This window comes from Eleutherodactylus coqui, chromosome 5, assembly GCF_035609145.1.
Source record: "Eleutherodactylus coqui strain aEleCoq1 chromosome 5, aEleCoq1.hap1, whole genome shotgun sequence".
NCBI lineage: Eukaryota > Metazoa > Chordata > Amphibia > Anura > Eleutherodactylidae > Eleutherodactylus > Eleutherodactylus coqui.
In genome coordinates this window covers 200509950-200529743 of record NC_089841.1, presented here as the reverse complement: position 1 = coordinate 200529743, position 19794 = coordinate 200509950, and the positions used below count along the sequence as shown (strand labels likewise).

Sequence of the window (19794 nt, the reverse complement as noted above, 5' to 3'; positions counted from 1 at the left end):
ATGCTGAATAGGAAAGATTTAGCTAGATATGCCAGATATAAACTCCATTTCTATTGGTTTTTAAAATCGGAAAAAAAACATTGGCAATTAACTCAGGAATTATTTATCATCTGAGGGCGTTTGTTGGATCATCGGGCCAATTCTAAGACTTTTATCAACTGACCCGATGCTCAAAACCTATATTTTCAGACAATAGGATGCAGAAAAAGATTAGACGAGAGGGGGGAACAAAACATGGATTTTAGACTCAATAGTTCACCAAATTGGTACTCTCAAGGAACTTTGATAACAATCATGAGTTAGGAGTAGAGATGAGCGAACGTGTTCGGCTCCGCCCCTTTTCGCCCGAACACCGAACTTTGCGAGCAATTCCGTGCTCGGGCGAAAAAAGTTCGGGGGTCGCCGTGGCAGCGCGGGGGGGGTGCGGCGGGGAGAGGGAGAGAGAGAGGGCTCCCCCCTGTTCCCCGCTGCTGCCGCCCGCGCCGCCGCGCCTCTCCCCGCCCCCCGGCACCCCCCGAAGCTTTACGCGCGGACACTGAAGTCCTCGGCAAAGCCGGTGTCCGGGAGCGTAAGTGTTCGTTAAGAACACGTTCGCTCATCTCTAGTTAGGAGCATATGAACTATGCATTAAATTTACTTTTCTCAAGTCACACTTCTCTCCATTTTAAGAAGTTCTGTAGTTTATGGGGGTTGCAGAATAGACTTAAGGCCCCATTAACACTGACAGATCGCTGAAAGGACAGTTTGAGTGAAGGCTTTGAGCGATCATTTTGCATAAATTATTAAGTAGCTAAGTAATAGCAATTAGGTGTGCAAATGAAGCCTTCCCTGAACACCGTTAATAGCCTGAGGCTATTATCTGCACTCAGATCCTTTGTTCTCCATGGGGAAACAATGCCATCAGCACTCCCCGTGGAGAACGACTGATAAGGCTGAAGGACGATTTTTTAGGTTAGCTTGAATTTAACGATCAGCTAACAGTGCCCGAAAAGCGCATGATGGGCGCACATGTACATGCACAGATTTTCACTAAAACGATCAGCTCCTGCTCAAATGCAAAAAAAAAAAACACCATTCATGATCAACGGATAAGGAACCCCATCTCACCATTATCTTCGGACTATTAGATGCATAAACCTTTCAGTACTTTTTTCTTAAAAAAAACAACAAAAAAAAAGTGCTTTCAGTAATCCGAAAAAAAACCCTGATGTATTACATACACTAAAGTACTCGTAAGTTGTGAGAAAGACCAAGCTGTTGACGACTGAACCTCTTCAGTGTATTTTAAATCTACATTTTATCAAAGCAAGCAAACTAGAAATGCAGTAAATAAATAAAATTCTATGGGGTGGGGGGGGGGTGATGGTTAAAAATAAAAATAAACCTATATATAGCATTTCACACATGCACCTTTATTCTGTAACAGTAAGCATACTAAGCATGCAAAAAAAGAATGGTCTGGTCAATTATATTCTTTATATATATTTTTATGTAATATTACATGGCAGCCTGACATCACGCACACAAAATACAATTGTACATCAGAAAAAAAGGCTGAAAATAGGATTACAAACAAAACACAGCTTGCAATTCAGTCCTTGTGAAATTTCTGGACAATAAAACTTCGAACCACTTGTATCCAGGTTATCGAGATGTAAAGGTAACATTAAATGCAAGCACTGCATGCAGATCTAAAACGTGAGCCCTAACAAAAACCTGAAAGAGATGAATGGTGAAAAGTTCTTTAATGTACATGCACCTGACTCAAACAGGTGAAATCCAATATAACAGAAGCATAAAAAAAATATGTTATATATAGAAAAATGTATATAAACAGTAAGTACACATAACCTTAGACAAAAAATAAGGAGTTCTTTGGAAATAAAAAAAAAAAGGGAGGGGGAAAAAAAAAGAAAAAAAAAAAGGAAGGGGGGGGGGGGGGGGGGAGGAGAACAAGGGAAAAAAAAAAAAAAAAAGGCCCAAATTTGACAATACATACGGTGCGTTTCCAATGGCGCACAAAGCACATTTACTATGTGTAACAAACTATAGTGGTGGGCTCACGGAGCCAGGCTCTGCTTTGAGATTTACATGCAGGACTCTTCAGAGTCAATATGTCACTTTAGAGATCTGCAGGATAGAAACACTATTGCAAATCTACGGACTTCGTTGAATGCACAAACATGATGATTCAACATCCTTTTAGTGTGTAACAAAAAGACAAAATGGATAAGTTATTTACCGAATACCCTCTCTGTCTTTGCATGCCCAAACGAAAACATTCGAGAAAAAGTACTGGAATAGTAATGGACAACTACACTTACATTAAATTTTTGAATAGTAGGAAGAAAAAGGAAATTAAAAAGAAAAGTTACAAGGCATTTGCCGTAAGGCTAAAATATGAAAACATGGCAGAAAAATAAAAATAAAAAAAGTCAGTAAAAAGAACGCCATAAGGTTTTGAGTAACAGTTCAGCACTCTTGTGCATTAACAGGAGGCAAGTGCTAAAACTTAGCAGCAAAGCGGACAAAACAAAAACCTTTTAAGCATTATAGTTACCTGCTCCCTTATAAAGTCGTACAGATAGTGATATTGGAGGACACGTTCTACTTTTCTGTGTCCGTTGCATGTGAAGCATACTCTTCCAATACTTCGTAGTAATATGGGGGTGACCTACACGGTTCAGGATGTATACCAGTTATAGGCTTGTATAAAGGATTCAAATACAAGAACGGGAAGTTAACAGAGAAAAGGAAGTGTGTTGGCACAAACAGAGCTGTCAGCCTACGCAATGTTAGAGAGTGGACACAAGACAAAAAAAAACAGCGCATTGCCAAGGTTCAATACTCAAAGAATATAGAGGAGCGCAAACTCAACTTCGAAGGGGCTGACCAGATTCTTTTTTTTTTTTTAAAGGCTGTTTACTTCCAGAAAGTGTGTCATACTTGTAGTTAAAGTGGTTGTCCAGCTTTGAAGATTGATGAACCATCCCATCAGGCTAGTGGTGGGGGTCCAGCACCCATCCGTTTGCTGGGCTGCTGTGTCTATGTACAGAGCCAGAAACAGACAACTCAGTATTATTCTGGGCCACTGCAAAATGTACAAAGCTCTTATTGAAGCTCCCACTGCAGATTATACAAACTTGTACCAAATCAGCTGTTGATCTGCCCTCCGAAGTCAGTGTTTAAGAGCTGGACAACCCCTTTAATGGGTCTTAGCTGCAGTACCCCCCTATAACCTGTGAAGTGGTGTTGCACTATTTTTGAAATAAAACTGACTTTTTTTTTAAACTTCCGGGCAACTATTTTTAAACTGCAACTTTTGTTAACTCTACAAGTCAAGACCAAAAAAAAAAAAGGAAGAAAATTTTTGTGCAAAACACAATGCAGAAGAAAAAAACAAAAAAAAAACAAAAACACAGGTAAAAAAAAGCTGTCCCTAATATAAATACATTTTTACATATAAACCTGCTTTGTAAACCCTCTCGGCTTAAGTTGACGATGTTAGTGTTGGAAGAATTTATCTCTAGCCAATTTCCCATACATTTTTTTTTTTTACTGCTAGGTTCAAGAAACTCACATGCTTGCCTGAGGCTGTAGATCGAGATCAAGGAGTGTGACACAAAATGCAGCCAGAAATAGTACCATATGTCTAGGTTTGCCACATAGAATATGGACTTCTTATCTCCAGTCAGCCACTTATGTTAATGCTTGTGGAATAAAAAAATAAAAATAAAAAAAAAAGTTACTAATTTTTGATAGTGCTTGAAACCAGTTAACCAGCAGCAAGTGATTGGGGAATAAAAAAAAAGTAAAGTATAGGCAAAAGAAAACAAAAAACACAAAAACAAAACAAAACAAACAGCAAGAAGTAGGAGCACTTCTCACTTACAAGACAGACGTAACACTGGAAACATTCTTTCGACACAGTTTAAAGTGGTGCAGAATTGCCACGCGCCCCAAGACATTATTGTCCAGGGGTAAAGCCAGAAGTTAGAAAGTTAGGTTTTTATTTTTTTTGTATCAATACATTTTTCTCTCTCGTTTGCACAGCCGCACTAGTGTTGCCATATTTAATGTGGAGCTTGAGGCCAATTTACAGCCAATGAACATCCCACAGATTCTCAACTGAATTAAGCCAAGTGTTTGGCAAAAAAAAAAAAAAAAATGTTGGTGTGAACCTTAAGTCAATACTTCACAGTGCAATGTTTTGCTGGGACTCACAGCACGAAAAAGTATCAATTACCCCTACTGCCTTCAACAAAGACGCCGGAAGCTAAAATAATGGATACCTACTTGACGGAAGTTAGACATAGCAAACAGTTCTCTGTAGAGTAAGGAATGAGTGTTAAGAAATACATTTCTATCCCAATATTTCAGAATCTGCATGGCCGGCCTCATCTTTGCACTAAGACACCTCCTGCTTTAAAGATTAGGTTCAAAAACTTAAGTGTCTCTAAAACCAAAACACGTCAAATCTTTGAAAGTGGTTTGTTCCTTTTCCTTCTAAGAGAAAGACGGATCAGCATGTTGCTCAGACAAAATGACTTTTCCCTTTCTTTTGTACACAACACCGGGGATTGTGGGTTCGCAGGAATATCGGAGCCTTTCTGGAATCAGAAAGCAGCAAGTCTTTCTACAAATTTTACAGATATTTAGATCCACAGAGTTTGGCAAGGGTGTCCACAATCCCACCACTTAGGAGGTCTTCACCAAATCGTAGACATAAATATGGAAATCGTCATCAAACTTTATGAAGTAAACAGAGGGTTTGGCTTCAACTTGATGAATAACCATGCCAGTCCTTTTGGAGCCATCTTCTTTGGCATATTCCACTTGCTTCCCCACCAGGCTGTCAACAACCTCACCCGGTTCTCTTTCAGCTGGAGGAGAATCATCTATTGGTAGCATAAAACAAAAGCACCATATGTTAGCACAATAGTCAAAGTATAAAAGTTAGGAGTTCAGATAGGTCTGGAATAGGGTTTAAAGACCTCACCCCCATGTAAACTCATTTGGGGTATTAGAAGTGCGTCTGCAAAAAAGTTTCCTTAGTTATACATTTTTTAAAAATTTTTTTTTTTATATAAACACTAAATATGAAGCAAAGGAGAAAAAAATGGATTTTTATACATGTTAAAACGGATCGTGTAGCAGAACAAGATTCAACAGACTTAACATTAGTTGGGGGAAGAAGAAACACGATAGAACTTACGATAGAGGAAGAGGTGAAAAAGTTGTGAAAAGTAACTACTAGAACAAAGGATGAGCCCACAAGTTATACTGTTTAAGTAAAGCAGGTTACCATTTGTGTAACTATAAGGGATAATGCACACCAAGCAGAGAAGTCAGGGAACGGTTCCATGTGCTTATGCATTTTGCGGGCAAAACGGGTTTACCTGCCGAGCTGTGAAGCTGTAAATCATGGCCACCGGCTCTACACAGTCATAGGACTGCACTGACAAGTAGGCCAACCTGCCGCTTACTTCCGGGAAAGTTACAGAATTCTCAAGTGCACAATTCCTTATAATACATGAGTAGTAGTTTTAGGACAAAGACATTAGTACCGTAAATACGAGTGTCAAACGGGTTTGCATTTCCTTTTTTCCTGAAATGGTGCTCGTTTTGTTTTATTGTAAGACATTACTCCGTTTGGTCACCCAGCTCTTCAGCAGATGGGGTACAGCTGACTCTGGGTGCACTTCTTGATGGAGCACATATAAAAAGGTAATATATCTTAAAAAGGGGGGTTATACCAAGTGTTAAACTCATCCTCTAGCCAAAGCATAGGGGATGCGGTCGAACGTGTGTGGCAACTGCATTCACCCCCTGGGGGACTGCTGGACTGTGGACAAGTTTAAAACTTGGCACAATTCCTTTAAGGAGCCTTAATATGGTATATAAAAGTTTCTATGAACAAATGTAAAATGTATTACCTTTCTCATTCTTGGGCATGGATGAAGAATTTCCTAATAGAAATTTACATATATATTAATCAGATTATACCCGAGTTATACAATAAAATCAAAGTGAAGGTCACCATCTCTGGATGACGAATCAGTGAAATCAGAGGCTGAAGCAAGGATATAGTACATAGCTGCTTATATTCTTTGCACCACTCATGTATTATACTAGGAATAATTACCAGCCTTAAAAATGGGTTGTACAAAGATTTCAAGCTATCACCGGAGAGCCTTACCGATCGAGAATGGGGTTCCCAAACACTCCATCCTCTCATCATGGCACGGTTACTGCACCCCCCACAGTCAGCAGAAGACTTAATGGAGCGCTGGTACACCGCTTTCAATGGGATTGCCAAGATACCCGAGCGGCAAGCTCTTGGGCATTGCAGCCAGCGCCATTGAAATAAATGGTGCACTGACCATGCATACTCAAGCCAGCGCTTCCATTTAATCTGACATCACTATGAGGGGAAAAGTGACCCTCCTTCGCGACATCGATCAGTGAGACCCCCACCAATCGGCAAGTTAACCCCTATCCTGTGGGGGAGAACGTTTAAACTTTGTACGACCCCTTTAAAACAACATCAGTAGCCACAAATGTAGCTCCAAAAGGATTTGTTTTACCCAATACATAGGAAAAAAACTGAAGTTCCACATTAGGAATAACAATCCATCAGATCTGCCCTCGGGGTAAGTCGCATAACTGAAGAAACAGCAAAGCGATCACCATGCACCATCCCATTAGCTCTGCACAAGGCCTAACAGTATCCGTTTTGCCTGCAGCGATCTGGTAATTTGCACACAACCCCTTAGATGATAGTAGGGAACATATTTTAGTGGAACCAAAAAGGAGCAGTACCGAGTCCACTGCTGAAACAGTCTCTCACAGGTTTCAATCTACAACATCGAAAACTGCATCCAGATCAAAACCTGGAGCTTCCATTATTCAAAACGGTAACCAATAAGGTCCCTGGGTTTGGGCAGGCTTCCAGCATTTGTTGCAGCCACATGGACATAAGAAACCGGTATCTACAGATGACTGTGGTTTGTCAGCGTCAAAGGCACCAAGTTTATCAAGTGGTGGACACATGTTGCATCTATGACCAATTTTTTGTTTTTCTAAATATTAAGGGTCTGAAAACCTCTGGCCCCACCCAAGTATCCTCGTTGAAGTAGCAAGAAAAGGGGGTGGGGGGTGGGAATAAAAAATTGCCAATTTAGGTCAAATGGGTGTGCGTGCCATAATTTGCAGCTTTTCTACACCAAAATAGTGCCACGAATGAATTGATAATAACCCTCATTGACTTGTACATTAGACTGCGCCAGTGACCTGTACAATGAGGAACAGCATGTAAGCCGTTACCACCATCCTGTGTCAACGTGTGACCCTATAAAAAGGCCTTCTATTGTAACCCCACCCTCTAGTGAAAGAAATAATTGCCTCAAAGTGCCTATAGAAAATAAAAAGTGCCAGACCATTATGAGGCTCAGTGGTCCGTGTGAAAACTGCAAGATCTCAGGAGTTTATTTAAAATATGAAGCCGGTGACTTAAGATAAGGTCATTCTGCGTCTTTAAAGGGGTTTTCCAGGACCAAGACATTTATGAGCTATCCTTAAGCAAAGTAATCAATATCTGATCAGTAGGGGTTTTACTCAGGCCTTCCTTCACATCAGCTGTTTGAGTAGAGATCGTGACGTCACATGAATGAGAGCAAGCATGCTCCATCCAAGTGAATGACGTTGAGCCGCTATGCGAGGCATAGCCTCTCTGAAATGTATGGCACTGTGCTTGGTATGCAGTGAAGTGGATACCTCCAACAGCTGAGTTGGTTGAGATTCAGAGCAATATTTACACATAGTCACCCTTTTTACCTCAACATTGTAAGCTCTTGGTAGAAGGGACTCGCTTACTGGTTAGATTGTTGATTAACGTAATGTTCCATTTTACCCATTCCTGTCCCCTCACACTAGTGAAGTCCTATGGATTATGCTGGCATTAGCTATATAGATTTCTTCTTTAAAATCTGCTTTCTATATTACCGAAGTGCTGAAATGAAAACCATTTCTGTTCGCATGTTTAAGAGAACGATGAAACCACTTACTTGAGTCTGGCATAATGCGAAGATCTCCTTCTTTGTAGTCATCTAGAAGTTGATACATGTATAAGACAGGGTCCTTTTCATAGGTTATATAAAACCATGTGTTCATAATGGGCGCTCGCGCCAAAACCATCCCTCTCCATTCATCCTTGGAGCCGTCTTCTGTTTCAAACATATGCTCTACAGCTTTACCAATCATTGTGTCTGCTAAATGGGCGTCACTGATCCGGGATGATGCTTTAAGAGAGAGAAGTACAAAAAATGGTTTCACTAAAAAGTTTTCATGGCCAGACCAAAAAAATTATTATAATAATTACACAATACCAATTCCTTCTTATGCATGGGTAAAGAGGCAACTCAAATCATCTCTAGTCAGGCACAGTGAACGATTGCTCACATGGTTCTTCAAATGATTTTTGGTCAAAAATCTGACATTTTGGTAGAGTTTATCCTCACACGTATGAGCACCTTAAAAAAGGGGTTTCCCCACTGCAAGCCATTTTGCTGCAGCTCTGTACACAGTGCAGTGGCTAGGGTTAGTACTGCAGGTTGAGTCCTAGTCAAGTGAATGAGACTCAGCCTGCAGTACCAGTCTGGATCACTGCACAATGTACGGATCTGCAGCAGAACAGTTCAAAGTGGGATAACTCAATTAAGGGTATATTCCCACACAGCGGAACATGTTGCAGAACGTCTGCAACGGACATTCCGCCTCAGAACTGTGACGAAAGACCTGTCAAAATCCATGCCATAGGGGCGTATTTTGAGGCGTTTTTTTGTTGCAGATCTGTAGCAGATGACTTCCCCCTTTCAATTCCTTCCTTATCATTGCATCGTCAGGTTCATTGTCTTGAATGAGCTCAGATTCTCCAGAATTAAAACTATGCAGCATTCTGCTGCTGCATCTAATAGTTCAGTAACTGCAGCGTATAATTCTCAAATGGTTTTTCTCCTGGCTTATATGTGCAGCATTTGGATTGTATTCACGTGTTCAGTTTTGAAATCCATCCAGTTTGGCATTCGTGTATCTAATCAAAACATTTGCCCGTATGATATATTCAAATAGCTGTGTTCCAGGTTGGACCTGTCATAATCCACAACAGAAATTTAGAGGCCGAGCCTCAGACTTCTGCAGCAGATTAGGCTAACCTGTGTGTGGAGAACCCAACAACGACTACACATCAAGAAGTGACAAGTCAATCAAATGAAAGGCTTGGAGTGCAAGCCAAAGTCTACTGTAAGCGTGAGGCCTTACCAAAGCACAGAATAGGTGAAGCAAAGGTAAGTAATGTTCTGATAATGTAATATAACACACACACACACACACACACTATTCTTTTGATTGTCCGAGCTGTAACATACAAGAAAGATGGCGCTAGTCTACCTGGTCAATTGTACATTGGTGCACTTACCAACTCTGTCTGGAAGAACTTCGAGAGCAGACACCCTTTCATCCTTGTGAAGCTCAAGTCCATAAACACAATCAAATCCATCATATTTTATAAGATAAAGTGAAGGGTTGACTGGTACTTGATCCAAAACAGTTCCTTTCCATTGAGTTATTGGACCGCTGCCCTCTTTCCAGCCATGCTGTATTCTACATCCTACAATATTTCTTCTTGGTTGAGAGATTGGTTTACTTGGTCCCATGTTGCTTCGATGTTTCCTGAAAATAAGAGTATCTATTAAAGCATAATTGTGTCATTCTCCAAGACAGTAGGCAATTTTAGAAGCCATGTAGTATCAGCAGTGCTTCAATCAACCCCCCAAATGTTTAGTCAATAGCACTGAAACTTTATAAAACTTATGGCAGTTCCGCATCTCTAGGCAGAGAACACCAGCAGTTAACTTACTTGGGGCATACAATAGAGAGATTATCCCTCTAGGCTTATGAAACTAATCAGTAGCAGCACAGAGTTTGTGGCTTCTATGCAATCGGAACTGGATATTTGTTAAACAGACCAATGTTTGGATGGGCGAGTGCAAATGCTGTTTGTTGCTAACTGAAGCTCCATCCTCTACTCACTTGATAGAAATAGTAGGGAACTGCATAAATAATTCATTTGCAATAATGTAATTTACAGTCTTCATCCACTACGATCTTGCACCAACATAAGACCATGCAGTATTCTGGAGCAATCATACAGCTGCAGCAGCAACGATGTGCAGCCTTAGTATAGGATTCTTGCAGGTGCAAAATTCCACATGTAGAATCAGGGAGTGCCGCCCAATGTAAGGCCGAATGCAGACGGCAGGGTCGGATTCAGACTACAAGATTCTTGCAGCTGGATGAGACCCTGTGGATATGCCGGCTGGCGCACAGCCACACATGCGCAGTGCAGAGCCTGCGCGTCATAGATAACACAGCCGTGCAATCCTCTGTGGAGCTCGCACTGGAATAGGACATGCCACAATTTACATGCCGTGAGCAAAATATCGCAGGTTGATTTTTGCTCGTGGGCATAGAAATGCATGTCCTATGTGCTGTGTTTGCTGCGGGATCTGGAGCTCTGGGATCCCGCAGTGCAAATACGCCCATGTGCATTAGGCCAAAAGCTCTAATATCACGCTGAAGAATCCTTTTAGGACTACTAAGTAATGTTACCACTTGGTTGCACCAGTAAAGCCTCTATAGGAAAAAAACACACTAACAGGCATGTTCACACGATGGACAGTGTGCGCTGAATAAGTGTCCTATTCTCAATGGGATTCCGCACCGTTGGCGCAGTCTTTTGCATGCACGCCGATTTGAAATCTACAATCACATAATAGAGCAAAAAAAAAAAAATGAAACTGATGAGGCTAAATCCGCCGGTTTGCAATATTTCAAAAAGCAAATTCCAGGAAGAAATCCAAGTGTGATCCTTAGATTTCTGCCATGGATTCCCCAGCTGATTCAGCCATGGCCCAAACATATAGACAAAGCTCTTCTATACATACTTGTGAGAGGTCCTTTTCTTCATCATATTTGCCGAAACACCTGCATTTGCTGGTAGACAAGACAAAAGAAAAAATGTCAAAGTTTCAACAATACGGAATAAAGTAAGGCACTTATTAGCTCATTGTAAAAGTAGACAAATGATCCAAGTGTATAATCCAAACCCCACTGCAAAAATGGTTGTCTGCCCAAAATACATGTATTGATGGGAAAGATTTGCCCCATAAAGGGGTCTGTAGCATTTAATCCCTTAGTGACCACCCTATAGTGTTTTTACGTCCTGCAGCTGCAGGACGTGTATGGAGGGAGGTAGCGCCGCTATCTCCCTCCATACAGCGCAGGCATCAGCTGTTTATTACAGCTGACATCCGCGGGCAATAGCCGCGCTCGGCCGTTCGGGGCTATTAACCCTTTAAATGCCGCTGTCAATTCTGACAGCGGCATTTAAATCCCCTGAACGCTGTTTGGGGGTCCTGCATGACCCCCCCGCGGTGAGGGACTCCGTTGTCTTCAAGTGGGTCCTGCTAGCCAGCAGGACACAGGAGCCCAGCAGCCGCTAGGACACGCCAGATTGTCTTAAAGCCGACGAGGATGTGGAGGTGCTGGTGAGACCCCTCTACAGGGGTGCTCGCCAGACACCGGGTGAGTCAAATTAAATCTCTTTTTACTCATCTATAGTAGTACTCTAATTCATCATTGGAGTAACCATATGGAGAATATATAGCTCCAAGCCAGTACGGGTAACGCCTCCCTGACATCTTTATTTGCATTATTTCCCCCCGCGGTGAGATCGGGGGATCCGTGCAGGTGTCATGGCAGCCGGGGGCCTAATGAATGGCCCCAGGGCTGCCTTAGCAGACTGCCTATCAAGCCATCCACACAGGGTGGCTTCATAGACTGCCTGTAAAAAAGCAGTATGATGTAATGCTATAGCATTACGTCATACTGCAGGAGCGATCAAGGCATGACATGTTAAAGACCCCCAGGGGGACTTCAAAGTAAAAAAAAAAAAGATCAATAAAGTTTTTTAAAATTGTAAAAAAAAAAAAAAAAAAAAAAAGTTATAAAAGTTTAAATCACCCCCCTTTTGCCATATCTATTAAAAAATCTAAATCATAAAATAAAAATATGTTATTTGATATCGCCGCGTCCGTAAAAGTCCGATCTATCAAAGTAGTGCATTATTTTTTCTGCACGGTGAACGTCGTCCGAAAAAAAAAAAAATAAAAAAAAAAAAAAAAAAGAACGCCAGAAATGCATTTTTTTAGTTACCCTGTCTCCCAGAAAAAACGCAATAAAAAGCGATCAAAAATTCATATGTATTCCAAATTGATACTATCGGAAACTACAGAACATCCCGCAAAAAACGAGCCCTTGCTCAACTACGTCGACGGAAAGATAAAAAAGTTATCGCGCGCACAAAATGACCGCAGAAAATAATTGAAAAAAATTAAATATCTTAAAAAAAAAAAAAAATACAAGTACCACAGCAAAAACAATACTATATAAGTTTGGTATCGTAGTAATCGTACTGACCCATAGAATAAAAATATCAGGTCGTTTTTGTTGCAGTTTGTGCGCCGTAGAAACAGGACACAGATGATGGAATGTCGTTTTTTTTCCATTTCTCTCCGCTAAGAATTTTTAAAAAGTTTTTCAGTACATTATATGGTACTTTAAATAGCACCATTGAAAAATACAACTCATCCCGCAAAAAACAAGCCCTCATACAGCGACGTCGATGGATAAATGAAGGAGCTACGATTTTTTAAAAGGGAGTAGGAGAAAACAAAAATGGAAAAAAAGCAAAAAAGCCCGGTCACTAAGGGGTTAAGGGTTTGTTAGCTGTAGGTTGGCAATGGCAGCATGGCTTGCCTAAAACTCTACAGCAAGTATACACTTCATTCATTGGCATCACCAGCGGGTTTATGGAACCCGTCCAGTGGCCACTACTTTAGGCCAAATTCTCAGGGTTCATTATTACACAACCAATAAGTCTACATTGTGTGCATGTTTATTACAAAACCAGGGTTAAAAGGTGCTTCCAGGATCAGAAACTATGACCGATTTTGTCTAGAACTAGCGCCACACCAGTCCATGGGTTGTCTTGTCTTACAGCTCCACTCTATAGAAGTAAACTGGGCTGAGATGCAATACCAAACAGCAAGGATGTGACCCTACTGTTGGAAGAGTCCATGTTTTCCTAATCATGGACAACCCCTTAAAAAAAAAAAAAAAAAGTTATATTTGCAGCAGTTTGGGTCGCCCACCTCATGTGCTTCTCTAAGTTATCGTGCAGGAGAATAAAAAGATACCAGCGGTGACCGGGACAATGTCAGCTATGGAATCACTAAGCTCTGGAGACCGCTTAATTATATTGTTGACTATATGAAATTTTATTCTTCATTGCAGGACTTTGTGTAGTTTCAAAATGGGGAGGGGAAAAAAAAATAAACACGAGATTTGTGCGCTGCGAGAGGAGGATCACAGCTGTACTGAGTGATAGGAGGAGTTTTGACACAAAAGAGCCTCCTGAGCACGATATTGGGCCAGGTGACACGGCTCAATATCACACTTGCCTGAGTAAAGTTAGGCTTATATGGTTTCTCCACGATTACTAAAATCCGGAGTGCTGCTGGTTTTCAGTGCCTTGTGGAGATTCACGACAGTTCCAGGGTTCCATCTAAACAGTAGGAAGTCGGTACGCAGATTGTGGGTCCCCCCCGTCCCATCTTAATTTTATCCATTCAGTGAGATAGACGCCCTCAAACACTAAGGGCCCTTTTGGACAGGCTGAGATCCCGATCGTATTCCCGCGATCAGTGAGAATCTGAACGATCCTTCTTCAGTCCAAACGCATGCATGACTGAACGGTAATCTGTGTGTCCAGTTTCTGCATGCATAGAAACTAAACAACGGATCGGCTCATGTAAAACAGGCAGTCTCTCATATATGAACAACTGCCTGTTTACTGTGAATGGAGGTGGGTGGGCCGGAATGATCCCCGGGGCCTGCTCCGCCTCCCTTCACTAGAGAGGATCGTTCCTGTGTAAAAGTCAAGGAACAATCATCTCTGGGATAACCTGGCATCTGCGCTCTACAGGTTGTTCTGTGTAAAAGCATCCTAAAGCAAAGTCAGCTTAAAATAATCGATCAAATGAAAAGCGCACGATGCCCACGTTTACATGGAACATCGCTTATTTGTGCAAATCTTGAGCAATAACCGTTACATGTAAATGGGCGTTTACTAGCAGCTATAGCATGTCTGTCTGCTATAGTCTCCCTTCAGCCGCTCCTCCTCCTTCTCAATAGATTTCTATGTAACCTAATCTGTGAGATGCTAACCTGTCTTCAGAGATTTGAGCAGTGAACCAAGTGGATGATCAGTGCAGTAAAGAAGCCTAATAAATAAGACATTGAGAGAAAAAAGGTATTACGCTTTACTACCGAGAAAAAGGCTTACATTTCCAGCATTACTTGTGCTACACTTATGAAAGCTTAAAACAAAAACCAAGACAAAAAAGGTACTCCTTTAAAAGGCAACGTCTATGGCAACAGCTTTTGTCTCATTACCTCCAGAAAAAAAAAAAAAAGTTATCGGCCCCCAAAATGGGGTTATTGAAAGATACAGCTGATCACAAAGCACAAGCTATGTTAATGAAAAAGAAGAGAATTTGGCTCTCAATGCAATTACAAAGCAAGGAAAGAAAAAAAAAATTCCTGTAGGCCTTAATGCCAAAATGCTCTCTGTACTTAAAAAAGGTCTTATGGCTGGAGTCATACGAGTTGTATTCTAGGCGGAAATCTCGGGGTTTTGCCGCAGCGAAAAAACGCAAGATTTCCGCTGGAAAAGCGCAGCTTTAAAACCCGCCGCACTTAGCTGCGGTTTTGGAGGAGCTTTGCAGCATGCTTTTCTGTTGCGGCCGGCTCTCCCATAGAGGAGAGCGCAGCAGAAAAAGAATTGGCATGCTGGGTCTCGGGAATCTGCGCCCCAGCATCGGCTTTGCCGCGACGGATTCACTACCCCGTGTGAACGAGATTTTTGACAAATCTTGTCCACATGGCTGGCTAACTCCGGGAATAGTGGCTGCAGGTGGATTTGCCACTGCGAAATGCCAGGCTTAACTTTTTTATTATTGCAATGACTAGTGAACCCTTGAGTCCCAATAGCCTGAGGATACAATATTTTCAACATAAAATGAACTTTCTGGAGACATTTTAACATGAAACAGGGCTCGACATAAGTTACAGACAGCTGGATCTGCGGTACGTGCACTTCGCCAGAAGATCCAGCCAACCAGCATGCGCATTTAACTGGTAAAAGCCCTGTATTACTGAAGTGCACCCACTGATTGGCTGTCTAGCCCAAAGTCAGCAGGGTCTGGCAGCGCCAGAGCCCCCTGACCACTTCATTTCTGACCGGGAAGAGAGTTGCAGGACAGAAAACAGACCTCAGACGCTCTACATTCATAGGGCAGATACAGTATGAAGGACCTTTGAGGAACTTCATGACAACATCATCATGTGCCCAGATGCCGGAAGGATTCAAGCTGGGGCAGCAGGGTAAGAGGACGCTGAACTTTTAGTGTCCAAGTCTAAGATTTATTGTAATTTATTAATCAAGGTATATGTGTGTGTATATAAAGTACTGCATATGTGTGTGTAAACATGGTTTGCACTTTAGAGCTGTGTGCACACATGTTCTGCATATGCAGCAGAGCTGTGTGTATACAGAGCATGCACTGCAGAGCGCTGTGTAGTTTCATTAAAGGGGTTGTCCCGCGAAAGCAAGTGGGGTTCAGCACTTCTGTATGGCCATATTAATGCACTTTGTAATGTACATCGTGCATTAATTATGAGCCATACAGAAGTTATTCACTTACCTGCTCCGTTGCTAGCGTCCTCGTCTCCATGGTGCCGTCTAATTTCAGCGTCTAATCGCCCGATTAGACGCGCTTGCGCAGTCCGGTCTTCTCCCTGGTGAATGGGGCCGCTTGTGCCGGAGAGCTGGTCCTCGTAGCTCCGCCCCATCGCGTGTGCCGATTCCAGCCAATCAGGAGGCTGGAATCGGCAATGGACCGCACAGAGCCCACGGTGCACCATGGGAGAAGACCCGCGGTGCATCGTGGGTGAAGATCCCGGCGGCCATCTTAGTAAGGTAAGGAAGAAGTCGCCGCAGCGCGGGGATTCGGGTAAGTACTAAACGTTTTGTTTTTTTTAACACATGCATTGGGTTTGTCTCGCGCCGAACGGGGGGCCTATTGAATTTTAAAAAAAACATTTCGGCGCGGGACAACCCCTTTAACTGAGTAAAAAAAGAAAACTTAAGTTATAAAATTAAAAGCTAAAATAAAAGGACAATTAGACATATTCCGCAGTCATTTATGAGGTTAGCAGAATGTGCAGCATCTAGGTGTACCACTGCTATTTGTTTCAATCAATAGAGGACGACACACGAATACGAAGTCCATACTGCTGTTTTGGGTCCAGTTTCCTGCTGCATTATGGGAGCATAAAGATGTACGGTAATCCCCTTGCCAAACGGGCCCATCTGATGAAGGCGCTGAACAGACCCCATTGATTATAGTGCGGGGTCTGTTCAGTCTTCATCTGGTGAAATAGCGCAGCATACTATGACAGTTTGTCCGATTTAAATGTGAAACAAAAAAAAAAAAAATCTGCGACAGACTGAATAGTGATGTAAACACGGCTGTAGTTTAACAGGATGGGACTGTTGGCAATTAACCCCTCACCTACCCTAAAATACCAAAATAAGAAAGCACTACTCTAGGCAACCAAAGTTAGTGACTTTGATCCCTCCCCTTCCTTTGACCATCAGGAAAGTTTAAATTGGTAGGAAATATTTTTCTCCTATTTTGTTGTGTAAACATGGGGTGCGTCTTACAGTCCGAAAAAAAAAAAGGTAATTTACAGCAGCTCTGACTTCTAGGTGCTTTTTCTGTAGTAATTATTTGCCTAATTTTTCCTATTCATTTTGCATTTCTTTTGGTGGATTAAGAAAAAAAAAAAAACCTCAGCCAATTATAGATACAGCAAAAAAAAAAGGCCCTGAGAAACCTTTACAAACTCATGCAAGTTGACCAAACTTTTCCTGTTCATTTGATACATTGACAATACTATATAGTCATCTCATGAGTTCCCGGTCGCACCGACAATCCGAGCCAACACACGTTTACCTGCATCAGCTCTTGATCGCTGTGCGGCTGTCTTTCCAAATGGAGTCTTCATTCATCTGTGTATGCAAGGGCAGCAGCGCTGCCAAACTAGGGTGAAGTAGTAGTAGCAGTCTACATGAAAGACGTTCTTTGCTTCCACCTTCCAGACAAAAAGCTATTCAACCATGAAGTGATCTCAAACGATAACGTATCTGCAAAACAAAGCCAATCATGTCATAAGTTGACTGGATAGAATTTATATTATATATATATATATATATATATATATATATATATATATATATATATATATATATACATATACACACACATACATTCATTTAAAAGAAAAAAAACCCACAGTATCAGAGAGGCAGACAGAGATGAGAACCAATCCCCGACTACCAACAGGACACACCAGAAGACGACCAATGCTGGGCTTGTGTATCATGTGGACTTCTGTAAGGGATACACGGTCTTAGGAAACTTCTTTGCAACAAAATCAAGACCTTGATGGAAGATCTTCGAGAAGGGCACTAGTGGGACCCTAAGCAATCAGTAATAACTTCACGATCTTCCAGTTTACAAACCCGATTCCCCCATCTGGCATTGAGATACGCCATAATGCGCGGTGCACAATCTCAGCCAAACACTGCAATAACCGCCTCCCACGGCGGTAAGACGCTACATGACCCAGCAGCATTTTACACGCACGCCCGTGGGGATAAGCCCTTAGGGCAATCATGCTTTCTTTACATTTAGTGTTAAAACACAGATTTTGATAATCAACCTGAGCCTTCAGGGAACGTTCACACAGAGCAAATGGTGTGGGCTTTCCACAGCAAATACATTAAAAGAAAAGAAAAAACCCAGACCACCACAAACACATAATTAGTGCAGATTTTGATGCGGATTCCCAGCAGATTTCACCCTTTTCATGTGGTTTTGATGCTGAATTTCCATTGCGGAAAATCTGCACTTCTTCCGCTTCTAAGGGCTCCCACCCACTGGCGTTTTTTTCTCCACTGCGATGCGATTCTAAAGTTAAAGTCTCGCATCGCAGTGCGAGAAAAACGCAGGCAGATATCCCAAAAATCTCTGGGATATCGCTGCGACATCGCCAGTCTTTTTAAATGGGGCCAGTGGCAGCAGCGCTAGCCCCATTGAAAAGATATGGAGAATGCCGCTGACTTCTGCCACAGCTGTGGCAGGAGTTTCCTTCATCCCCGCGGTCCCGCGGGGATAAAGGAACCCTCTGTCACAGCTGTGGCAGAAGTCAGCGGCATGCTATCCCGCAATGGGATAGCATGCCGCTGACTTTTGCTGCCGCTGGCCCCATTGAAAAGACTGTCGCAGCGATATCGCTGCGATTTCTCACACTGCTCTGCGAGAGTTTTCACTTACTCTCGCAGCACAGTGGAGAAAAAAAAACGCTAGTGGGTGGGAGCCCTTAGGGCTTACGTCCACGGTAGTTTTTTCACCGCGTATTACGTGTGTGATACATGGCCGCGTGATATGTGGGAAATGGAGTCAATGGAGTCAACTTCCATTCATCCGTGCACATGAGCATGTAGACACCGCTTGTGGATACGCACGAGAAACAGATCCTAGTAGGTTCTATTTTTGCGCAAACCATGCAGTGGGACCCCTATATGCAGCGGATGCAAACGTTCTTCATATGCAACACATTGTTTATAGGCGGCGGCTTCATATGCAACAGAGTGGGGAATTTAAAAAGAAAAAAAACAAAACAAAAAAAACCCCGACTCACAGTGTGCATACCCGTGTGATACCCGGGCATGCGCAGCACACTTGCAGCCATACGCGGTCTATGCCAGCAGAGCTGGTATTTACAAAAGCCGGTAAAAAGCTGTGGGGGGTGGGCGGCCACAGCATTTTATCAGTACGACCATGGCCTTACTGTTCTCGCAAAAGCTCTATGTACAAACCTAGTCAAAAATATACCCCCTTCGTGGCATTATTAGGGGGTCGTGGGGGTCCGACACACCGAAGCCTTTTATGTCAAATCGCTGAATGTTAGAGCCGACTTACTAGACGAAGCGTGTGGCCAGGAGCTCATGTACCACATACACATCCATGTATGAAGCAGGGCGAGTTGTGCCGCAGATGTTTAGTACACAAAGTGATCACATTTCATTTTAATGAGAAACGCGACCCCGTGCTATTGGATAATCATTTCCGTCTCCATTGGGAATATGGATTATTCAGAAGACCTCATATCCCATCTGCGACAATTGTTCTTAATTGCCATCACAACACTGCAGCAGTACAAGTAGTAAAAGTGACCACAAGCTACACCCATGGTTGTGAAGCCACGTAACACTACGGCCTATACCGTGCTCGTTAATAGAAGTGTAATCTCTCGTTAGACAAGTAGGATTTTAAGGGTTGGGTACTCGAAGTAAAGCTTGGTTTTCAGTCTGCCCACTTTACTTGCTGCACCTTTCTAGCACCGGGCGCATATTAACAATTTCTGCAACACCTCAGCCGTATTCAGCAATTCCAGCAACCTGATTGGCTGCTTGGGTTGGCCGATTCAACCTGATTGGTTGTGATGCAGAAATTGTTAATATGCGCATCGGGCCGTGTTCACGTG

The 19794-nt window shown here is 42.4% G+C and overlaps 1 protein-coding gene across 2 annotated transcripts in view; it reads right to left on the bottom strand.

Moving 5' to 3' along the window:
• Nucleotides 1-1949: 1949 nt before the first annotated feature.
• Nucleotides 1950-19794, bottom strand: part of SPIN1 (spindlin 1) — a 46490-nt gene continuing 28645 nt past the window's right edge. The window contains exons 2-7 of one of the 2 annotated variants that reach the window (XM_066604060.1): nt 17199-17389; nt 11004-11052; nt 9476-9729; nt 8067-8300; nt 5937-5969; nt 1950-4898 (exon numbers count right to left, since the gene is read on the bottom strand). In XM_066604060.1, coding sequence (XP_066460157.1) covers nt 4699-4898; nt 5937-5969; nt 8067-8300; nt 9476-9729; nt 11004-11052; nt 17199-17250 — 822 coding nt within the window. In that variant the 5' untranslated portion in view covers nt 17251-17389 and the 3' untranslated portion in view covers nt 1950-4698. The remainder of the gene's footprint in view (nt 4899-5936; nt 5970-8066; nt 8301-9475; nt 9730-11003; nt 11053-17198; nt 17390-19794) is intronic. The other variant, XM_066604061.1, reaches the window with a different exon arrangement.